At 42.8% G+C, this 25,630-nt stretch overlaps 1 protein-coding gene across 1 annotated transcript in view; it reads right to left on the bottom strand.

Annotated features, from left to right (window-relative positions):
* GRM3 (glutamate metabotropic receptor 3) overlaps positions 1-25,630 on the bottom strand; it is a 340,383-nt gene that overhangs the window by 87,121 nt on the left and 227,632 nt on the right. The window contains exon 3 of the mRNA XM_040415742.1: positions 19,968-20,817. Coding sequence (XP_040271676.1) covers positions 19,968-20,817 — 850 coding nt within the window. The remainder of the gene's footprint in view (positions 1-19,967; positions 20,818-25,630) is intronic.

The following is a 25,630-nucleotide window of genomic DNA, read 5'->3' as shown; positions in this document are numbered from 1 at the left end:
AGAAAGTACAACTTATTCTGCAAAAAAACAAGCAATGTGCATGGAAAAATAAAAACGATATGGCTCTGGAAAGGCAGGAACTGAATAAATGAGAATGCAAAAACTGAAAATTAGCCAGTAATGAGGTGGTTAACACAGCTAACCACATCCACTTTCCCACACACTTTTTAAAACTGGAGTGTGTGGTGTAAAAATACAAAAAGTCTCAATTTTTACTTATTTACTAGATCTAATATACATTTAAAACTGGATAATGAGATACTGTTTGCACAGTTGTTTTTATTGCAATGATTTTAGAATCCCACTTGAAAGAAATGGTAGAGTTACTGTAAAATATTTTCCTCCTTGAAACAGTGCAGAGTAAGTTTCTTCAGTTTGACATCCCTGCTTCATACCCATAGAGCTATATGATCCCAGACTGGTAATCTGGGGTTTTCATCTGGTGCGCTTGCAAATATTATTTGACACATCTGGGTCTTTTTTGCAGTGGCAGATGACCTTCATAAGCTGGCATCATGGGTAAGAATGTGAATAAAACTGAGTTCATGTTATGTTATGCACCTAAGCATAGTAAAAGTATTTCTTCATATACCTTAAAAAGAATACAACTAGATGTGGCAAAACAAAAAAGATTCTTAGGTATCCTAGGGACTAGTTAGGCCGGGTTCACATCACAGTTTATTTTTTATTGTTCTGATCTATCAGAAGAAAACAAAAATAAAGAAAAAAACGGATCCTGTATTTTAATCATCCATTATGCAAATGTTTTGCATCTGTTTTAGCCATTTCCATCTGAGATCCGTTATTTTAGATGAAAAAAAATAATTCCTGCATGCAAGACTTTTTTCCGTCTAAAATAATGAATGTCAGACGGAAAAGACTAAAACGGATGCCAAATGTGCATAACTGATGATTAAAATACATGATCTGTTTTTTTTCTCTATTCTGTCCTGGCATATCAGAAGAACGGAAAACTAAAGGGTGATTGGAACCTGGCCTTAGCTAATTAGAGATACTCAATGTCATGCCTCATGCACACGACCGTATGTATTTTGTGGTCCGCAAAAAACAGATCCGCAAATAATACGGATGACATATTTTGCGGAACGGAACAGCTGGTCCCTTATAGAACAGTACTATCCTTGTCCGTAATGCGGACAATAATAGAACATGTTCTATTTTTTGGCGGAACAGGAATACGGACATGCGGAAACGGAATGCACATGGAGTAACTTCCGTTGTTTTTGCGGACCCATTAAAATTAATGGTGCCGTATACGGTCCTAAAAAACGGAACGGACACAGAAAGAATATACGTTTGTGTGCATGAGGCCTCAAGAAGCATCTACAAAAGCAACCATCAACAGCCTGTCTACTCAGCAGGCATGGAGTGAGAAAATATGTATTTTAAAGACATGCAGATGAATGGTAAAAGACCCAAAATCCACAAATTGGACACATGAATTTATCATGAGGTTAATAAATGAAGTCAGTTTGCATTATATTTGGGATATCTTTAAACCTACCACTTTTGTCTAGAAATGCTACTCCAGATTTTTACACCAACCTTACTAGAGTATTTGTAATAATTTTTGCTAATTTTTTTAAAACCGTCACAGTGACAAATCTGGAGTAAAACCATTTCCCTATTCCTATCCCTTTTGTTTTTTCAGTTTTTTGGTTTTTTCTCCCTCAGAGCCATTACTTTTTATTTTTTTTCTGTTCACATAGTCACATATATGCTAATATTGGACACAATGTAGTGGGAAGCTGGAAAACATGGAGTGGAATTGGAAAAAAACTCATTTCTGACAAAATTTTATGGGTTTTCGTTTGTAAGGCATTTGCTATGTGGTAAAAATCACCTGTTCCCTTCACTCTCCAAATCAGTACAATTAGGGTGCGGGTACACGGCGACATGTGTCACGTGACAAGAAAGTTGCGCAACATTTCATGCAATGATTTTCAATTGTGTCACTATGGGACATGCTATAAAAGATAGGCCCCCTCACCCATTACTTGCTGGGATATACAGATATTTCATTTTCTCTTCCATTTCTGAAATAAAAGGCTGTCCTGAGACTTTTGACTCACCCAGTAGTTTTTTGTTTTAATACAGAAAAAAATAAAAACTATGGAAAATAACATTTTTTGTTTGCATTGCCATATTCTGACCCCTATAACTTTTTTATAGTTAAGTCTCCGGAGCTGTTTGAAGACTCACTTTTTGCTGGGTGATCTGTACTTTTTATTAATACTGTTTGGGTATTTGGCAATGTGTATAAATTTTTTATCATTTTTAGAGATGAGCGAATTGAAGCTGATAAAGTGGAATTCGATCCAAATTTCAGGAATTATTAGATTCGCTCCGAATTTCCTCACGCTTCGGGGTAAAGAATAGCATTTTTTCCTAAAATAGCTGCTGCACATGTTAGGACATGGAGCAAGGAACTCTGGAAATGAGGGATCACCAACAATGCCATGCATGCAGTCAATCAACATCCAGCCAGCCATGCGATGTCACATCCCTATAAATAGCCTCAGCCATCTTGGATTCAGCCATTTTCCAGTGTAATTAGTGCAGGGAGAGACGTTGGCAGGCGCTAGGGACAGTGCTAGGAAAGACTTGAAAATGTACACTCACCTAAAGAATTATTAGAAACACCATACTAATACGGTGTTGGACCCCCTTTTGCCTTCAGAACTGCCTTAATTCTACGTGGCATTGATTCAACAAGGTGCTGATAGCATTCTTTAGAAATGTTGGCCCATATTGATAGGATAGCATCTTGCAGTTGATGGAGATTTGAGGGATGCACATCCAGGGCATGAAGCTCCCGTTCCACCACATCCCAAAGATGCTCTATTGGGTTGAGATCTGGTGACTGTGGGGGCCATTTTAGTACAGTGAACTCATTGTCATGTTCAAGAAACCAATTTGAAATGATTCGAGCTTTGTGACATGGTGCATTATCCTGCTGGAAGTAGCCATCAGAGGATGGATACATGTTCTCATTCTGTTTACGCCAAATTCGGACTCTACCATTTGAATGTCTCAACAGAAATCGAGACTCATCAGACCAGGCAACATTTTTCCAGTCTTCAACAGTCCAATTTTGGTGAGCTTGTGCAAATTATAGCCTCTTTTTCCTATTTGTAGTGGAGATGAGTGGTACCCGGTGGGGTCTTCTGCTGTTGAAGCCCATCCGCCTCAAGGTTGTGCGTGTTGTGGCTTCACAAATGCTTTGCTGCATACCTCAGTTGTAACGAGTGGTTATTTCAGTCAATGTTGCTCTTCTATCAGCTTGAATCAGTCGGCCCATTCTCCTCTGATCTCTAGCATCCACAAGGCATTTTTGCCCACAGGACTGCCGCATACTGGATGTTTTTCCCTTTTCACACCATTCTTTGTAAACCCTAGAAATGGTTGTGCGTGAAAATCCCAGTAACTGAGCATATTGTGAAATACTCAGACCGGCCCGTCTGGCACCAACAACCATGCCACGCTCAAAATTGCTTAAATCACCTTTCTTTCCCATTCTGACATTCAGTTTGGAGTTCAGGAGATTATCTTGACCAGGACCACACCCCTAAATGCATTGAAGCAACTGCCATGTAATTGGTTTACTAGATAATTGCATTAATGAGAAATAGAACAGGTGTTCCTAATAATTCTTTAGGTGAATGTATAATATTTAAATATAGAAGTTCAGGGAAAGAGCATTAGAAGTGTAGGGAAAGGATAAGGAGGAATTATTACACAGTATTGAAGCAGAACAGGGTTCAATAGTGGAGTGTACAGCCTGGGTAATAGGAGCAATCCAATTACACCTTGCTGCACTGACTGCGGATCCAAATTGCCATTATACTGCTGCTAATTTCAGGTTTGCAATACCTCTGTAATTCCAAACCGTTCTTGTTTTTGGTGTCTTATTAGCCCTTGTGCGGTGCAGTTTTATACTGTATATGTTCTAAAGCCTTTTTTGTCGTGTATTAGTGGGAAAAAAGGGGCTTATTAGCCGTTGTGTGCTGAAGTGAGAAAATTTACAGCCATTTTTGGCGTATATTAGTGGCAGGGGCGTTGCTGGGTTAAAACATTCGGTGCCTGGGCCCCTGATGTTTTGTCCCAGGCCCCGAATGTCCTGCCTGCCAGCTAGATACAACTGTATTGCCTTCCTCAGGATGGCAATACAATTGAATCTAATGCACTGTAAGAGCTGAAGGACCTGTGGTGACATCACAGGTCATGTGACCATTAAAACAGGCAGTGGTTGAGAAGGACCTGCGATGATGTCACCATCATGTGACCAGTGCAGGAGAGGACAGTGGTGAAGAGGAGAAGAAGCTGTGGTGAGGTCTGCTACATGAGGAGAGGTAAGTGAAGGAAGAGGCAGAGCAATGCTGGGAGTTGTGGCCATTTAACTGGGACTGTATGTTAGGGCTGAAGGGAGGGATGTTATTTACATGGAACTGTGTGTTGGAGGTGGCTGGGGAGGGGGTGATGTTATTTACATGGGACTGTATGTTGGAGAGGGCTGGGAGAGGGAGTGATGTTATTTACATGGGACTGTATGTTGATGGCGCCTGTGGGAGGGAGTGATGTTATTTACATGGGACTGAATGTTGGAGGGGGTTGGGGAAGGGTGATGTTACTTACATGGAACTGTATGTTGAAGGTGGCTCTGGGAGGGGATTATGTTATTTACATGGGACTGTATGTTGGAGGCGGCTGTGGGAGGAAGTAATGTTATTTACATGGGACTGTATGTCGGAAGGGGCTGGGAGAGGCAGTGATGTTATTTAAATGGGACTGTATGTCAAAGGCGGCTGGGGAGGAGGTGATGTTATTTAAATGGGACTGTATTTTGGAGGGGGCTGTAGATAGAGAGGGATGTAACTACAGGGGGCACTGCAGGGGCATTTTAAATACTGAGGGCACTTCAGGGTGAGCATTTTAACAGTAGGGGGAAGTATAAATACTGGGGGCACTGTAGAGGTATTATAAATACAGGGAACATTATAGGCATTATTATTACTACTGGGGGCCCTATAGGAGAGACTTATATATCCGCATTATTTCTACTAAGAGCACTATGGGGGACCTTATTACTACTAAGGGGTCTGTAGAGAGCTTTTTTTTTTACCACTGGGGGAACAATAGGGGGCCTTATTTATACTGGGGGCTCTGTGAGGGTATTATTGATACTGGAGGGCTCTTCAACTTATGGGGGCACTCTTGGGGATCGTTATAACAGTTGGGGGCACTGTAGGGGGCAGTATTACTAATGGGGGCTTTCTTGGGAAGCATTATCACTGTTAGGGGCACTGTAGGGGCAGTAATACTAATGAGTGCATTCTAGAAGGGAATTACTATTGGTGGGACTATGAGGAGCACTGTTACTATGGGGGGCACAAATTTTTCTTCAGGATAGTATTTGGGGGTATTGGGAAGCACAAAGAGCAACAGGATAACACTGTGGGGACTCCAGGTTGGGGGGTGATGATATAAATGTGAGGAAGCTAAGATGTCTGTGTGTCACACTCTGCAGAGACGAGGCGTGGCTGAAAAAAGTTGTATGGACCAAATGGAGAAGATGATGACAGAGAAGATGTACATCGGAGGAGGCCCTAGATGTGACAGGTATGTGCTGCTGTATAGCAAGTACCGCAAAATGCGGAGGCGACTTAGAGAACTGGGCCATATTTATTGAGGCTTGGGCCCCGGATCTTTTGAGACCCTAGCAACAACTCTGATTAGTGGCAAAAAAAATAATATTATTTGCCGTTCACTCCCGCAGTTCACTCCCGCAGTTATATGTTCTTAAGCCTGTTTTTGGTGTGTATTAGTGGGGAAAAAGGGCTCATTAGCCATTGTGTGGTGAAGTGAGAAAATTACAGCCCTTTTTGGTGTGTATTAGTGGCAAAAAAACTACTTTATTTGCTGTACACGCCACAGTTATTTTTTCTAAAGCCTTTTTTTGGCATGTATTAGTGGGAAAAAAGGGGCTTATTAGCTGTTATGTGGTGAAGTGAGAAAATTAAAGCCCGTTTTTGTGTGTATTATTGGGGGAAAAAAGGGGTTTATTAGCCGTTGTGTGGTGAAGTGAGAAAATTACAGCCCTTTTTGGCATGTATTAATTTCCTTTTTATTTAATTATTTGATCTAACAGTATGTCAGACAGAGAAGTGACAGGCCCTGCACAGGGGAGGGGTACAAACCTAAATGTTTCTGGCTCAGGCACAGGTCACAGCAGAGTAAGGGGGCGTGGCAGCAGTGGTCACTTCGAGAGGCCTGAGCTTCCAGTGTCAACTAGTGGTCGTGTCTTGACCAGCAACCCAGCGGTTCTTGAATGGTTGACTCGATCTTCAACTTCGTCGCAAGTGACATCAGACACCCCCAGCCAAGAGTCGATGGGTTCGTCAGACACAACCCTTAGTTGGCATGGCCCGGGAGCAGGCCTTGTGCCCTCACCTGTCCTCGTCCTGCCTCTGTCCTTTTCTGTTCTCTCAGTCAGAGAAGTACTATATGCTGTGATCTCAGCTCCACTATAGAGCGAGGAAGAGCTACTAGAGGACAGTAAGCAGCTACTGCCCAGCCAAGATCCGGAGGAGACATCCACTGCTTCCTCCGGTAGGCGGGCAAGTAGTGATGAGGACAGCGGTGTGGGAGCTGGTGTTGCGAGCGGTCAGGCTCCTGGCTCAGAGACCGTTGAGGAGGACATCAGTGACGTGCAGACAGTACTCAATGATGATGTAGCCATTTGCAATTGGGAACCAGGTGACGAAGTGGCTTCATCATCATCGGGAGAAGAGGGTGGCAGCTTGCGCATGAGGCAGTGGCGGTAGCAGTCAATCGGTGCGTAGTGTTGGGGGTAAAATCACCTACTCGGCGGTGTGGCAGTTTTTTTTTAAGCACCCACCATTTGTTGAATCTGTGGGCAGAAGGTGAAGCGTGGCCAGGGTGCCAATGTTGGCACCATTGCCCTGCGTCAATATATGTAGCATCACCATAAAGTGGCCTGGGAGAACCGTAGCTCCAATGTGGTGCTCCAGCCTTCCGCAGCAACCCCTGCATCACCCAGTGGCACACACCCGATTTCAGGCAGTGAAGGCTCCACCACCTCAGCCGAAGAAAGCTGTCTGTCCTTCCCATCATCTGCTGGTCCTGATGCTCCTGCTCCTCCTCCTCCTATTCAGTCATTTCGTCAGCAATCGATCACTGAAGCGATTGCCAAGAGACAACAGTATGCGTGCACTCATCCAACGGTGCAGAAGCTGAACGTACTCCAGGCCAAGTAGCTAGTACTAGAGTCCCTCCCTTTCCTAGTGGTGGAGTCTGCACCTTTTAGAGAACTGATGGCTTGTGCCAAGCCGAGGTGAAGAGTCCCAAGGAATCTTTTTTTTGCCAAAAAGGCAGTACCAGCCCTGAACACATATGTATAACAGAAGGTGGGCCAGTCCTTGAGCCTGTTGGTGTCTTCCAAAGTGCACGGCAGAGCGGACGTGTGGAGCTGTAACTACGGTCAAGGACAATATATGTCCTTTTTGGCCCACTTGGTAAATGTGGTTCCCGCTCAGCCAAACCAGCAACTTGGCCAGGTGACTCCACTTCCGCCTCCACGTTCTTACTCAGTTGTTCCTGCGACAATTTCCGCCTCTGCCTACTCATCCTCCACCTTGTCCTCAGCCTCCACAGCAGGGACAATTCACAGTGCCCCTCCAGCATACCACATGTGCAGGGCACGGTGGTGTCACGCTGTTCTGCACCTAGTTTGCCTAGGCGAACTGAGTCACATAGGGGAGGAAGTGCTCTGCGTCCTTCATCAAGAAATCAAATCCTGGCTTTCTCCGTGACAACTCAAAATCGGAACCATGGTGACCAACAATGGGAAGAACATGGTGTCGGCGCTGCGTCAAGGAGGGCTGAGCCATGCGCCCTGCATGCAGCACATGCTCAATCTGGTTGTCAAATGTTTCCTGAAGTCTTCCACCCATCTGCAAGACATCCTAAAAATGGCCAGGAAACTTTGCATGCCCTTCAGCCACTCGTACACTGCCAAGCACAACCTCATTGAGCTACAGCAGCAGAATGGCGTCCCCCAACATAGTCTGATATGTGACATTTCCACCCGTTGGAATTCCACCCTCCATATTTTCGACCAACTCTATGAACAGAGAAAGGCCATAAATGATTTCTTGATGATACAGGTGGACAGAGGTACTCCCCTGTGTAACTTTGATGTTAGCCAGTGGCAGCTCATGCGTGACACCTGCCGTTTGCTCTTGCCCTTTGAGGAGGCCACTTTATTTGTCAGTTGCCAGGACTACAGGATGAACAACGTCATTCCACTGATTCATATCTTGGAAAAGAAGCTGGTAAATCTGTCTGGTCAGGGGACTGGAGACGTGGCGCATACATCTCACGGCCACATGAGCCCTGTGGGGGCTGAACTAGTGGAGGAGGAGGACATTGGAGCACAAGCAATGTGTAGCGAAATGGGTGGTTTTTCTACACAGGTGACAGGAGAGGAGGAGCAGGAGCAGCCAGAGGAGCAAAAAGAAGATGAGGAAGACGAGGCAGATGACCCAGAAACACCATAGCAGTATGCAGTGGAGATGAGGCAGGGAGTCCCTCCGAGTCATTTGCGCAAATGGCCCAATGCATGCTCACTTGTTTGCGTAGTGACAGCCGAATTGTCACCATTTGGCAGAGGGATGACTACTGTCTCTCCACCATGTTAGACCCTTGCTACCGGTCCAAAATGGGGGCCTTCTTTACACCCGCTGAGGAGGACAAACTGAACTACTATAGAAACATCCTATGTAGTCAGTTGGCTGCTGCCTATCTGCGCCATCGTCCATCCTCTCGCAGGTCAGACTGGGGGGCCCTCTGCGCTCACGTTCCACTTCCAGGGCTGCTGGGGGGTGGGGTGGGGTGGGGTGGCAGGAGCAGTATCAGATCCATCAGCAGCAGCCTGAGTCTAAAGTCGTTGATGTGCAGCTTTCTTCACCCACATAGTGAAGAAACTACTCACCAGCAGCTAGACATAGAGCAGAACCTGAACCAGCAGGTGGTGGCATACTTGGAGTGCACCCTGTCAACCGTCATTGAAGATCCGCTGGACTACTGGGCCGCCAAACTGGATTTGTGGCTGCAACTGGCTGAGTTTGCCCTGGAAAAGCTGTCCTGTCCGGTCAGTAGTGTGGCATCAGAGCAGGTGTTTAGTGTGGCGGGAGCCATAGTTACCACAAGGAGAACTCGCCTGTCTTCCCAAAATGTGGAGAGACTGACCTTTGTCAAGATGAATCAGGTGTGGATAAACTAGGATTTACACCCACCAATGCCTGATGCATCAGATTAGATCATCCATGCTGCCTCATTCAAACCTTGACAAAAGAGACCGGTTTCTTCTGGCTACCTGCCTCAGCTACTATTCTGATGCTGCCACCCGCCTAATGCCACAAATCTGATGCCAAGTGCTCCATCTAACACCGAGCATCGTCAGAGGGTACTGTTAGTGCCACCCACCTCCCCTCTCTGTCACCTGGTCACTCTGTAGTCTCCTGATGCTGCTGCCACCTCCACACTATGTCACCTTGCCACTCTATGGCCTCCTAATGCTGTTGCCACCTCCACACTATGTCACCATGCCACTCTGTGGTCTCCTGATGCTGCTGCCAGCTCGACACTATGTCACCTTGCCACTCTGTGGTCTCCTGATGCTGATGCTACCTCAACACTATGTCACCTTGCCACTCTGTGGGCTCCTCTTGCTGCTGCTGCCACCTCCACACTCTGTCATTGTGCCACTCTGTGGTCTCCTGATGCTGCTGCTACCTTCACACTATGTCACCTTGTCACTCTGTGGTCTTATGATGCTGCTGCTTCCTCAACACTATTTCACATTGCCACTCTGTGGCCTCCTCATGCTGCTGCTGCCACCTAAACACTATGTCATTGGGGTCAGTCTGTGGACTTCTCATGCTATTTCCACTCTTCCCACTTCATGACTGGGCCACTATTTTGCCTTTTTGGCCTGGTTGACATCATCATTTATTTGACCCTTCTTCTGATCTGTCAGAAGGAAGGAAAAATGAGACACACAACGGATCCTGTCTGTGTAGCAGCTGTAAGGCCTGTATGGTCCCATCAGAATTGGCTTATGATTTGGTAGCCAAAAGCAGGAGTGGGTACAAAACACAGAAGACATGCAAATATTCCATTCATGTGTCATCTCTGTTTTGGATCCACTCTTGTTTTTTTGGGCATTAGCAATACTGATGGATTACTGACCAAATGCTGACCGAGTGCAGGTGGATGCTCAATAGACAGTATCCATTTTTTGGGGGGTTATTGTTCTGACGCATCAGAGGAAGGGCAAAATAATCAGTGATGTCACCACAAACTTACTGCTGACACCCTCTCCACTCTGTCAAGGGGGGCTCTACTTGTTTAAGCGTTTAATAGAACAGGTTCTGTAGACATCTATCTGAAATCAGCTGATGACGGTGTAAAAGAAGCATGTTCTTTCACGCTATAGTATGATCTTGGGTCTCTGCACGGTTCTTTATACCTGACTCTAACATCGACCTGTAAGGTTGAGTTCACACTTGAGTTATTTGGTCAGTTTTGGCCCCGTAACTGCCCAATGAAGTGAAGTGTGCAGTGATTCTAAGAGCGATGCCTGTCATCTGCGTGTCATACTGACTCACAGTATTGTTTCACTACCACAGCAACTCACTATGATTGTGTTCCTGCATGGCACAGTGTTCTACACCACTATACAGGCTCTCTGCAGCCAGGAAATAGCTGTTTTTAACGGGATTCACCACACATTCATTTGGATCGAATCTAATCTTTTCGGAAAATTTGGCGAACCGACCGAATCAAATTTTTCAGAAATTCACTCATCTCTAATTACTTTTTATAAAAATTGTTGGGGGAGGTGAAGTGAAGAAATCAGCCATTTGCCGTATGGAATAGATCTATTTATATTTTAAGATTACCGGTGTGCTTTGACATGGCAATGTTTATGATGTTTTTTTTTTTTTGTTTTTTTGTTTTGGGAAAGGCAGGCAAATTGAATTTTTATATTTTTTATATATTTTTATATTTTTTACCTTTTTTTTGCCATTTCTATTCAGTAATGGAATTTATTCATTTACTGAATAGAAAATACAGTATTCCTATGCAGTGCTTTCACCTTCAGACATACACTGGAATATACCTGTGACAGGCATCGGAGCCTCCGGCAGTCCCTGGCCTATCAGTGCAAAGGAACAGCTTCCCTGAACTCAGTGAGGAGAAGCTGTTCCTGGTGCAGGAGCTGAGGGGCTCAATGTCTATGATTACTGTTATTGGCGATCACAGACGTTAACCCTGGGATTCTGCTGTTCAACAGCAAAAACCTTGGCCATATTTACAGCGCAAGTCGTCAAGAGGCTACTGCTGCATGACTATATATGTCAGTGGTAGACTTTGAAGATGGTCTTTACGTGGAGTGCCATAGCTGCCTTGAGGCAATATCTGCCATTGGTTATATCGCTGATCGCAGACATTTAACCCCTCAGATGCCAGGGTCAATTGTAACGGTGTGGTAGTTAGAGTGTATAAACAGATAAACAAGAATCTGTGCTCTAAAATGTATAGCACCTCTATGTATTCCTTGTAAGACCTAACATATTGGATTTGGGCTACACATTATAAAAAGGATACAGCAGGGCTAGACATTATTCAAAGGTTGGCAATTACATCTCTTTTACAATGAGAAGCTGAAATAGTCAGGCTTGTTCAGCTAAAAAATATATATTCTTTAGCGCTCATTTATTATTCTGTATAATTACAATGCATTCGGAAAGTCTTAAGACCTTTTCACTTTTTTCACATTTTTCTATATTGCAACCTTGTACTTAAAAAAAAAAGTCAAGTTTTTCCCATCAATCTGCACTCAATACCCTATAATGACAAAGTGAAGACAGAATTTTAGAAACTTTATCCAGAGCACTCTGGACCTCAGACCTGAACAAACGTTTACTTTCCAACATCACAATGGAAGAGATTTATCATCTCCCTTGCATCAGAATAGTGGCATCAAAAAGTTGTAAGCTGTGTGGTTGTGACTTTTTAAATACAACTTTTTAAATATGACTTTTTGAAAATAGTCACAAGTGCTCTTTTTACGCAGCCCTTGCCACTTTTCCAAAAGGGGGTATGGCAAGGGCAGGAGTGAGGCGTGGCCAACAGCTGAGACAAGTTTATCTTCATTTAGGCTAGTTTTCTGGTACAAATGAAGCCAGAAATCTATAGCAGCTCAGAGATGTCATAGATTTCTGTTTAGGTGTATGTACTCCCGAAGGATGTGTCTAATTTATGATGACACCTGTGCCTCATCATAAATTAGGCGCATCCTCCAGCAGCACATGGGATATCAAGACTGGGGCAGAAAGAACTGGTCTTGATAAATCTCCCCCAATGACCCTAAGCACACAGCCAATACAACACAGCAGTGGCTTAGGGACAACTCTATGAATGTTCTTGAGTGGCCCAACCACAGCCCTGACTTGAACGCAGTCAAATTTCTCTGGAGATACCTGAAAATGGTTGTCTACCGACAGTCCCCCTCCAGCCTCTCAGATCCTATCTGCAGAGAGGAAAGGCAGAAAATCCCAAATACAGATGGGCAAACCTTGTGACATCATACCCAAGAAGACTGGAGGCTGCAATCCATGCCAAAGGTGCTTCAACTAAGTCCTGAGTAAAAGGTCTGAATACTTATGTCAGTGCAATATTTTTGATTTTCCTTTTCAATAAATTAGCAAAGAATTTGAACATTCTGTTTTCACTTTCTAATGATGGGGTAACTGAGTGCAGGATAATGGGGAAAACTGGAATTGCTTATTATTTTAGCACAAGTCTGCAACATAACAAAATGTGGAAAAAGTGAAAAGGTCTGAAGACTTTCTGAATGCCTTATATATTTATGGTCAATGCAAAGACCTGCTTTGTGAGGTTGAACCAATGGTTCAGAAATCATATATTTGGCACAAGTGCAATGTGGTATATGCCTATGTATGTAAAAGTACACCAAGGTGTTGCACGGCATGGAGATGGGACTTTTTTGCAACATTTTAAAAAGGCCAAAACCCTACTGCTCTTTAAACACTGTCCATTGCTCTAAATCTAGGAGCGGACTTTTGTAGCTCAAATTGGCTTTTTTTGTATCCATTTCTGTTATTTTTTTATTTTGTCCTTTCTTTAAATTGCAATCTTCATTTTTATTGCCCCTGAAGAGTCCCCCTGTGGGACGAAACATGGCATGTTTGGATATAAGTGAGGGACAGTTTTGAGGTTTAGGCCCCAGATAGAGATAGGTTCCAGACAGGGTTACCCCTATCGGGGCGGGTGCTCTGTATGTTGCTAGGCAGGGACCATTAGCCCCATACCTATATAATAGGCAGGGTTTAGCACCAGGGCTCTGTAGGTTTGTCTCATTTAAGCAACTACTACATGAGGATTTGCCTTAACGGAATTATCCGGACAAGAGTACCCATTCCGTTTTCGCTATTAAAGGACGGCACCTGGCAAAGACTTACTACACAGCTCATTCACCCGGGTTGGGTAAGATCATTCCATTATTATCTTCCTGGAAGTGATTATTTGCAGACGCCTTTTTTGGTATTGGCATTGGTTGCATGGGTATTTCTCACCGTGTTGTACACTGTGTTTTGAAATTTGCATACTCCTATTTTAAAAGATTTAGTAAAAGCTATGTTTTAAAATATAACCCTGGTCTTTTTTGAGATATTGTTCAGTATTGGTGAGGGACCTCACTCTGTTTGGTATACCTGTAGCAGGGTGTCAGCTATTTGCTGACACCCTGCATAAATGAACGATCAGGGTCAGTAGGACTTTTTGAAAGAATTCCAAACTACCCCAGTTAGTCTTTTTCTTTTCTTTTCTACTGTCCAACATATGATTAAAAAGGTTTTGCGAGACTTGTTTGAGAAGGCACCGGCGCTCGCATTAGCTCCACGTCCCTCTCTCAGCTCACCAAGCACAGCTCGGCACATTGTCCTACCATCTGTTCCAGTCTGTTTGGCACCCAAAAGCCTGACATCAAGTACTGTCTAAATACCAGCTGTGAATCACTTCCTTAAAATTTTGGTAATTTTAGGGCCCCACTGCAACTTTTTGTATGCAGAAGTATTCTGTGCTATACTATTTCTGTAGCCCCCTTTCACATTTGTGGGAGTTACAGGAATAGCCTATCCCAGATTGCTGATGGTTTCCATTAATACAGCCACCACATAAGATCTCAGGAATGAATGACTAAGATGGGGGTACCCCTTTAAATGCCCAATAGGAAATAGTCCAGTGAATATCATAATCTCCATTAACTTATGTGTCCTGGAGTAAAATCATTTTTCATGTGAGTTAAACCATTTTCTGAATTCTACTTTGACAGCAAGTTTAGTAAAAAAAATAATAATCTAGCTCTAGTTCCTTATGGCTCTGTTGCTGTAACACATTTGTTTCCATTTTTATGACGGGATATGAAGATGTTATCAAACCCACTCATTAACTCCCACATACGTTTCCCGATGACTTGTCCCGTCATATACACTTTACATATAGAAACACATCTCTCACTGAAAATAGACATTTCTGTTTCTACTAAACAGAGTGTGACATTATTACTAGATTTCCTAAGGTCTGTTTAGAATGGCCAATTGACTTTATGAATCACTAGGTACCGACAGATGGTAACAATAATTGGCCTATGTAAAATCATAAAAAAACATCAATTGGTTATTCTTATTGGTGGTGCAAGCAGTAAATGTTGCTTGTACTGATATCATAGCCGCTATCAAATGGACGGTGCTGTGAGCAGAGAGAATTCTGTGGTGCTACTGTGAGCTCTGGTGCCTTATTGAACAGCTGATTGGCGGGGGTCCCAGTGGTCAGACCTCCACTGATCAGATACTGATGACCTATCCGAAGGTCATCTCATCAGTTCAAAAATCAGAGAAAAAAACCCTTTAAGGCTACTTTCACACTTGCGACAGGACGGATCCGACAGGCTGTTCACCCTGTCGGATCCGTCCTTTTGCTATTTCGCCGTCTTCATTTGGCAAACTGGCATAAATGAAAATGACTATGTGACTGGCATAGAGATCAGTGGGGTAGCTTGGGGGGGGCAGTTTCCCTAGGCGCCAAATTGTAGGGGGCGCCAGGCAGCAAGCCTGAAGCCTATGAGGCAGTAGAGCAACGCAGGAGGTCATGGTTACCTCACTGTGACCTCATACGTTGGGTCTCGCGAGATGACACGATGACCCGGTGTGGGAAGGCACAGTGAGGCATTCGTGACCGCCCGCGCTGGGACGCCACAAGCTGTGATGGAGAGAGGTGAGTATTTTTTATTTTGTTTAGAATGTATGTACCCTACCATAATTGCGGAGGTACTGGGGGCACTATGTGGGTGGGAGAGGAGGAGAGAGGAGGACCGAGGACATTATAATAATGAGGGGGCCATTATATTAATAATAAAGAGGGGGCCATTATATAAAAAATAAAGAGAGGACCATTATATTAATAATAAAGAGGGGGACATTATACTAATAACAAAGAGGGGGCCAATATATTAATAATACAGAAGAGTCCATTATAATAATAAAGAGGGGCCATTATATTAATAATAAAGAGGGGGGCATTATACTAATAACAAAGAGGGGCCATTATATTAATAACAAAGAGGGGGAAATATATTCATTAATAAGTTTTTGGCTCGGTTAGTTGCCAACCAGAGAGAGGCTACTAGTATAGGGGAGATTAGGAATTCAAGAGGGAATGGGGTGAGGTCCCCAGAGTTGATTAGGGAGGAGTTTGTGAAATACTATTCCGCTCTCTATCAGTCCGATCCTACTCCTAGACGGGATGATATGGATCAATACCTACAACAATTGGGGTTCCCCCAGTTAGACCCACAGGATAGGGAAATGCTGGATCGCCCCATTCTTCTGGATGAGTTGCGATCGACACTTCCATTGTTGAAATATAATTTATCCCCAGGTCCGGACGGTTTTTGCCGTTTGAACTCTATAGGTATCACGCCAATTCGCTTCTCCCCATCTATTTGCAGGTCTAGAATGATTCCTGTTTATCTGGTTCGTTACCTCCGTCATTTAGAGAGGCAGTAATCACCCTGGTTCTGAAAAAGGATAAAGATAGGTGCGATATGGGGTCATATAGACCCATATCGCTTCTAAATACAGATTATAAAATCTTCGCAAAAATTCTTGCTAATCGTCTGAAGAGGGTTATTACCTCTCTGGTCCATCCAAACCAGACGGGGTTCATTCCGGGGCGGCAAATACAGATGAGTCTTTACAGGGTGTACTTGAATCTCTCTGTTGGGGGTAGTCTGGACCACTCCATCCTGACGTTAGATGCTGCAAAGGCGTTCGACAGGATGGAGTGGTCTTTTCTGTGGTCTACTATGTCTCACTTTGGTCTGGGGAGTGTATTTAGAGAAATGACCAAAATGCTATATGAACAACTGACAGCTCGCATTAATATTAATGGTATTAATTCTCCTTATTTATTGAAGCATTAGCCTGTAAGATTCGCTCAGATAACCGCATAGACGGCTTTGGGGTGGCGGGAGTGAGCGATAAAATAAGCCTCTACGCCGATGATGTTATTATGTTTCTGGATCAGGGATGGAAAATCCTCCCCTATGTGATGGAAGTAATGGAGGAATTCGGCAGATTTTCAGGTTATCTGATTAACTGGACGAAGTCCTCGCTCCTCCCGCTGAACCGCAAGGCCGTAGATGAGGGTAGTGGAGTTCGGGTTCTCTCTCCCAATGAAACCTTGGACTATCTGGGGGTTAGGATTGGTGTCCCTATAGATAGGTTTTATGAGCTTAATTTGGCCCCGGTTTTGATCAAAGTTAAGTCTGAAATTGGTGCCTGGCAGAAACTGATATTAGCACAGACTGATCGAATAGCATTGGTTAAAATGATCATTTTGCCTATTGTGATGTACCCGATGTGTGCTTCCCCTGTTTGGATCAATGATATCTTTTTCCATAGATTGGAGACTCTTATTAACGATCTAATATGGGGAAGGAAGAGGGTGCGTATACAACAAAGATATCTATGGTTGTCGGTGTCGGAGGGTGGGTTATCATTTCCTTTTTTTCAAGGATATTATTTATGTGCACAAATGCAGCGATGCTAATTCTAAATAGAGTTTACTAGCACAATATTTGACACAGGTTATGGATAAACCATTAGAGAATATCTTCACTTGCTTGGAATCTGGTTATTTGGGTTTGAGGAAGTCCCTATTGATACCATGGACCCTACAGAGGGTCTGGAACAAGCTTAAGAATATACTTAAAGGTTCCACACTTTTGCTTTCAACCCTCTGTGTGAGAATAGGAATCTGGTGAAATTCTTTAAAATCACAGATTTTACTTGTTGGCTCCAGAAGGGGGTTTTCAATGTGAGTCACCTTTTTACTTCGGGACATTTTAAGTCCTTTCTGGAATTTAACTTCACTGATAGTACATTACTAGATTTGTTTATGTATTCACGTCTAAAACACGCATATGAGGCCTCCAGCAACAAAGGTTATTTTTTGTCACGGGAGAATTTATTTTTTAATTACTGTTTTGCTCAGGCAGATGAGAGGGTTAAGATAGCCACACTGTATTGTAAACTCTGAACGTCATTGGCAACTGTAACTGTATTTAAGAGTCCAAATAAATAGGAGCAAGAGTTGCATTGTCCTTCATTGCATTGGACTAGTATTTATAGGAATGTTAGAAAGGCCACAATCTCTAATGCTCATAGACTAATTCAATTTAAGATCTTACATCGATTGTACTATACGCCAAAAGTCCAAGCGAAATTCCCTCAAAATAAAGGCTGAGATGTGGATGTCTGAATGCGGACTTCGGCCACCTACTTTTGGATTGTAGCAAATTGAAACGGTACTGGGAACAGGTCTTCTCAGCCCTACAAAGGAAGTCCTCTTCTTTTTATAACCCTGGGGCTTTGACGGTGATATTGGGATATTTTGCCCCAGACACTGTTCTTCCGTTCCAGATCAGACAGATCTGGATGAGGGGTCTGATGGTGGCTAAAGTTATCTTAATTAAATACTGGGGGTCTGTCTCCCCACCCTCTCTAAATGAATGGATTCAGTATCTGCGACAAATTAAAATTTATGAGGATATGGAAAGGAAATGGAGGGCGACACGTGAGACCGCTTAGACACAATCTAAACCGTATTTATAGCCGTGGTTGATAGAGCTGCAGTGACGACAGCCAATAGGGGAGGTGGGGGGGGGGTGGTCATAGTTATGTTTCTATTCATTAATTTCGAATTTACTGAGATATATATAATTTATGCAGGATACTGTCCTTTCTTATATGGTAGTTGATTATTGTCCATAATGGGTATTCTGTATCAGTTGTGTTTTCTATTGTAATGTCTATTCATTTCATTGTGTAATTAAAAAAGGAAAATAAATATAAAAAAAAAAAAGTGAGGAATCTAAATTTATTTCTGTAAAACTCTTCAGAGACGAGAAGCAGCTGAAAGAAGGTATCATGGCGGTCTTATCTCAGAATGAAGACGTTGAAGAAAGAGTCTACATCCCGGGAGACGTCACTGGATATAACAGGTATGTTGCTGTATTCTACTGTATATTTAATAGCGATGTATGTAATGTCCATCCAAATATCTGATTCATGGTAGGGTTGGGGGTGGGGATAGAGAATTTGTCGCACACCGCGGCAGACCAGCCCCAGACTTCAATTTTTGGCTTGCCCCAGGTGTGGCAACCCATGCTACGCCACTGATAGAGATATGATAAATCCCCCCCCAATGTTTCCCAATATGATAAAATCCTGCTAATTGTTCATTCATTTGGTCCTCTAGGTCACCACTTGACAATTAAAGAGCAGAAAAGAGTACCCTTATTGCATTTGACCCTAGATTACCAGCCAGTTTCCCCTTATTATAATCTGCCTTTTTTTTTAGCTCCATGCCTGTAAATACAGAACCTTACTGTACAGTTATTCCATATGTTGCTAAGACAAAGTGCTAGGAATATGCCTGCCCCTTAATATTATTGAATAGAAATGCCTCCAAATCTAGAGACTCTGTGAAAAATACAGTCATTAGGGACTTTTCTGTGATTTTCATGATAAAGAAAAAATAGGTCAGTAGAAACCTGTCTGTGATGGCAGTATGAACTGCACAATGTATACAGATATCAACATCAGTCAGTTCTCTCATCATCGTGAAATGAATAGGTTGACAATTCTGATTTGAATTCCATTTTATGAGAAAGGATCTGATTTGAGGCATTGAGGCAATGTCAATGTCTATGGAAACAAAACTCTTATATGATACTTAAGCCTACTGCCCGATAATATATATACAAGAAGAAAATCAGCAAACAGACGCAATGTAAAGTCTAAATGGAACCACAACATCTTCAAGACGTCTGAAGGTCATTTTTAAACCATGGTACTCTAAAACTTTCAGAACTTGACCTTCAATACCATAATACAAACAGAAGGTTTGTCTCAACATGAGGATCATCTCCTGGTGTTTTATTTCTTGCTGCCTGGGGTAGAAGACAATGCCGTTTCAAGTTGTTTCCTATTCTTTTTATCAAGCAGTTTACATTCAAAAGAAATTGTAGGGAATTTAAATTAACATCAAAACGCTTAGCATCTAATTAAGCGGAGCAACATCTGTACTCTCTGATCTTTGGGTTCATGCTTTCTAATGTAATGTTTTTATCCATCCCATTGTTTATACATTTTTTGTCTGCCCCTAGTATAGATAGCTTCAACAGATGGAAAATCGAAAATTAAAACCGATAAAACTCATTAAATCAAATAGCTTATTTAATTGGTGCACACTGAGTATAGGATGCTCCTTACCTGTAAAGTTTACTTTCAGCAAATAATCTTTGTAGAGCTTCTTACCATCTACAGTTTTCATGGCATCGCACAAATGGGTAGTATTTGAGCAAAGGGACCGTTGCATTTGGTGCAGGGCATGAGCCATGGCATACACAGCATTCACCACAAACATAATTTTGGATTCTTGTTCATAGTTCGAGCTGTTGATATTGAGGCGCTTGTCACATGGTTTCTCAGTTTTATTATGAAGACTACATTGAAATTTCTGTTGCCAAAAATCCTTAAACCAAGGGTTTCGATGATTGTTGCTGGGATTAAGGCTTTCAAAATGCCTATCAAATTCTTTAAGAGGATGTGAAGCAAGTTCTAGAGTAATTGCACCATATGCTATGTGCTCATTGCCTTTAACAATGCTTTCTTGAGCACCCCATCCATCACTGGCGATCCATGTGAATGAAGCATTAAACCTGTTGGCAGCTGCTAAAAGCTCTCGGGTATCGTCACTCCGCATGAAAAGAACAACAACTTTTGCATTGGGCTTTTGTAAAAGTTCCTTGATGGCATTGTCATAGGATTTTTTCATGTTTGATCTTCCAACCTTTTCTGAAGTGGCAATGCAAATGTTTCTTAGTCTTGCTTCTTGTTCAAAGGCTTCAATCCCTGTCTCCCCATAGTCTCCTTCAGAAGCAACAGTAGACACATATGTCCAATTAAAGTAACGTAGGATTTCAGCCATTGCTTTCGCCTGATAGAAGTCTGGTGGCACTGTCCTTGCAAAATAGTCATAACGGGACTTGTCACTAAGTTTGGCACTGGTGGAGGCATAGCTTATTTGAGGAATATGGAAGAGTCTCAACAAATTAGCTACCTGTGGATACAAATTAGACATTTGATTAGCATCTGATGAAATATTGGCATATGTTTTTGTCATCTTCATATGGAATTTGACTTACATCAAACTAGAGACATAAGAAGGTATAGCAGGGCCAACAGACCCCTATAAAAGTCATATAAAGCTATGCTGACATCTGTTTTGTGGAAATCCATTATATGATACTCTACAGACCTCTTTAAATTGTGGTATTCTTACACCAAAAATGGAAGCCCATTGAGAGCACTGACCTATATGTTGTACAGTCTTAAGTCTCATTTTGACGAGTAGATAATCATTAGAGTTCAAATGCTAGCGATGATCATGGTGGTCGATAATCGTGTAATGTGAATGTATGAAGCGACTGAACAATTTTACCATATACGCTCATTCAGTGCTTGTGAAGTTGTTAAAGTGAACAAGTAAATTCTAGTTTGTTATAAAATAATTGTGGTAATGTAAATATGCATCGCTTGACGTTTCGCCGATAGGCACGATGACTAGACCTGTCCGAACACAGTCAATGATCATCATTTAAGTGAGTACACAATCGCGCATGAACAAATTTGTACATGATACTCCCTGAAGAACTAGTCTAAATAAGCGTTTAATATAGAAGTGTGTATGAGATCTTTATGCTGTAAATAGAGGATTCTGTTAAAGGGATCAACATATTAGTGAACTATTCTTAGGACAGGTCATCGATATCTGATTGGTGAGGTTCGACGCTCGACAACATTGCCAATCAACTCTTTAAAGGGGCTGTGGTTCTCATATAACTGGTGTAGCCTCTTGTTTACCTGGGTCCATCTACATGCATGCCATACATATACTAGCACCATAGGTATAGGTTATTGCAGCTTTTTATTGCAGCTTCTTTCTATCCAAGCTAATTAGAAAAAAGCTACAAAATAGTGCATCACTGCTACTAGGTATATGGCCTATAAGTGGATGGACCAAGGCAGCCTCAAATAGATGATCCTAAGGATCCCAGAAAACCCCTTACTTGTTGAAAATCTGAAAGCTGGCACAGGAAAACAAGGTTAACGTACAGTAGTCACATAGGTTATTGATGTAGATTTATGTAATACAATGCATTTCTTTGTAATGTGTCGTTTTTCCAGGTTTAACACAAAGTAAGGACAAGTAGTTGACCAGTTTACAAGATGGTATGTGCGGTTTTATTCTCACCTGCTAACCAACTGTACTGAGAACATATGAAGAAATTCTCATTTTCATTTGGATAAAATATTCAAGTCCTATCGTATTCATTGCACACACAATGTTGCTTTATGTTCTGTCCCGAAATAAAACAGCCCTCAGCGGCTGGAGGTTTATTGCTATTAATGCTGTTCATGGTGACTAAATACGCAGCACTGCAGACATATCTAACTCAACTCCCGTGATATCTCTGCACGTCAGAATTTGATGGGGATGAACAGTTTTATTTACCAGCAGGCCTGATATGTATCTGAAAAATGTGCCCAAAATGATACTGTCAAAAGATCCTTGCACAGTTCATAAAGTTCCTTTCACTCCCTTAAACAAAAAAAAATGCATAATTTACCTGCCCCTCTGTAGAATACACAATAAATGTCATTTCTTCATTATAAAGCATATAAAAGGGAAGGATATTAAACTAGCAGTAACACCTCTGGGTTATTCTCACAATGTTAATTGCTATTTTTGAGGTCCTGGATGAATGCAGATTTCTATTAACATATGCATTGTTATTTTAATGATTTCTGAATTCCGAAACAACACGGGAAGTCCCCCAATGTGCATAATAAATTAATGAAAGAAATTTCTTGGCTGCTATACAATAGCATAAAGCCACTATAGGAAGGCAGCTCCATCACTTTTTGGGACCTGTTCAGATTATCAGTTATTAGTTAAGCAATTTCTAGATAAAATACCCAAATAGATTGACCACTGGTGGGTTAACATATTCCTATCTGTCATTTTTTGGTGTAGCTTGCTGGTAGAAGAACTCTAGTAATACTGGCATTTTAAAACATATTTTTCAAGCAAAGGGCAGCACGGTGGCTCAGTGGTTAGCACTGGCACCTTACAGTGCTGGGGTCCTAGGTCCGAGTATGACTAAGGACAACATCTGCGTGGAGTTTGTATGCTGAACAACCTTCTGGGGAGATTTATTAAGACCACCAAGCTGATTGTGTCACAATTCCCATGACAAGTTCCCCTATTGTATTTCTCTCGCCGGAGGTGGAATCACTGACAACTCTTTGAGCCAACAGGCTGAATATAGCAGTATAGCATTGTGTGTACAGAAAGAAAGTACTATAATGCGTGATCAAAGGGATGTGCTCAAAGTCTGCTCTGCATGATTACTTTTGTAACGGATGATAAGCAGATCACAAGCTTTCCAATGCTGAGACCCACACTGATTAGCTATAATCTCTCTGAGTACCCACTAACAAGGGCTCTGTTTTCATACAGCACCACCATAATAGAAATGAAGCACCATGCAGTGCTCATCGAAATATACATGGACACCCCAGGTCCTCCAGACACACTTAGTAGCTGCTTTCCGCTTTGGCTGACTGATAAGTGTCTTCAACTGAGGACCTGTCCCTATTAACACAGAACAGGGTACTTAGAAATGTGTTTGCTAAGCAAGACAGACAACCAGTCACTTTATCACAAGGGTCAATTCATCTGCAGCAAATATTAGCATGACACAATCCAATTAATATACAGTTGCAACAAATGTTACATTTCAATGGCTTTTGTTAAAGTCAGGGGCGTACATAGAAATCACTGGGCCCCATGGCAAGAATCTGAATTGGGCCCTCCTTGTCAGTGACCCATCGCACCCCTTAGGGTATGTGCACATCTACTGCAGAGGTTCCAGCAGAAGCCTCCGTTGCAGATTCTAGCAAAAACAAACAGCAAAACAATCTTGAATGACCCCACGATTGTGAATGGGATCCGGCAGGTGCCGGAAGTGTTTGGCATATGCTGGATCTGGCGATTCTGGCCATTCTGCTGGTATGCTGGAACAGAATACCAAAATCTGATGGCAAGTGATTACCTAGCCTTACCCGATGAATTGTGCCCGCTGCTGCTACTTTTTATATAGTGTGTCATGCTTCCCCCATGAACTGTGCCTGCTCCTGCTTCACCTCCTCCCCGATGCTGGCTTACTGTTTGTGCTGCGGGCCTGGGGCAGATCTTCACAGCACTAGTCTGGAGTCAGGACTGGTAACGGTGCGGGATCAGGACAGGTCTGGACTGCTCAGTCAGGTCACAGTGTGACGCGTGCTGGCAGAGGAACAGGACAGGGATATTTTCCAAAGTGCAGACACAGAAATCTAAAGGATTTCATCCAGTCACAACTGACTGCAGAACCTCCTAATACACACCTCAGCTGCTGCAGAACCTCCTAATACACACCTCAGCTGCTGCAGAACCTCCTAATACACACCTCAGGTGCTGCAGAACCTCCTAATACACACCTCAGCTGATGCAGAACTTCCTAATACACACCTCAGCCGATGCAGAACTTCCTAATACACACCTCAGCTGATGCAGAACTTCCTAATACACACCTCAGCTGCTTCAGAACCTCCTAATACACACCTCAGCTGCTGCAGAACCTGCTAATACACACCTCAGGTGCTGCAGAACCTCCTAATACACACCTCAGCTGCTGCAGAACCTCCTAATACACACCTCAGCTGCTGCAGAACCTCATAATACACACCTCAGCTGCTGCAGAACCTTATAATACATACCGCAGCTACTGCAGAACTTCATAATACACAACTCAGCTACTGCAGAACCTCATTATACACACCTCAGCTGCTGCAGAACCTCCTAATACACACCTCAGGTGCTGCAGAACCTCCTAATACACACCTCAGCTGATGCAGAACTTCCTAATACACACCTCAGCTGCTTCAGAACCTCCTAATACACACCTCAGCTGCTGCAGAACCTGCTAATACACACCTTAGCTGCTGCAGAACCTCCTAATACACACCTCAGCTGCTGCAGAACCTCATAATACACACCTCAGCTGCTGCATAACCTTATAATACATGCCACAGCTACTGCAGAACCTCATTATACACACCTCAGCTTCTGTAGAACTTCATAACACACACCTCATCTGCTGCAGAACTTCATAATACACACCTTAGCTGCTGCAGAACCTCCTAATACACACCTCAGCTGCTGCAGAACCTCATTATACACAACTCAGCTGCTGCAGAACTTCATGATACACACCTCAGCTGCTTCAGAACCTCCTAATACATACCTCATCTGCTGCAGAACCTCATAATCTGATGCTAAAGAACATCAAAGGCTTTGACCACATCTGTGTTGGGGCCTCATTCGCAGATCAGGTCATAAATTCTGGACACAATTTTATATCCTGGCAGATGGAAATCCATCAGATATCATCATAGTCAGTGGGATCTGTCAGGTGTTGTCGTCCATGAAGTGCCAGATCCGGAACTGCAGTGATTTTCGTTGATTTGCTCCTATGACGGCAGAACAGTGAACGTCACCAGCACAGATGTGAACAAAGCCTAATACACACCTCAGCGGCTACAGTACATTATGATAGTGACAAGGGAACTATAAGTCTCATAATCACCAGATTGTTATTGGAAATTAGGGAGCAACACAGGGAGAGGTAAAAGGGAGAGAACTACAATTCCCAGCATGTCCAGGCTGTTATTATCGGATACAAGTAGATATTACACACAGAGAGTTTAAGGCTGGGTTCACATCACCGTTTAGTTTTCCGTTCTTCTGATCCGTCAGATGAACAGAAAAA

The sequence above is a fragment of the Bufo bufo genome, chromosome 1 (genome assembly GCF_905171765.1).
Source record: "Bufo bufo chromosome 1, aBufBuf1.1, whole genome shotgun sequence".
In the NCBI taxonomy this organism is placed as follows: domain Eukaryota; kingdom Metazoa; phylum Chordata; class Amphibia; order Anura; family Bufonidae; genus Bufo; species Bufo bufo.
Note: the sequence above shows the minus strand (reverse complement) of the source record. Positions and strands in the feature narration are given on the sequence as shown.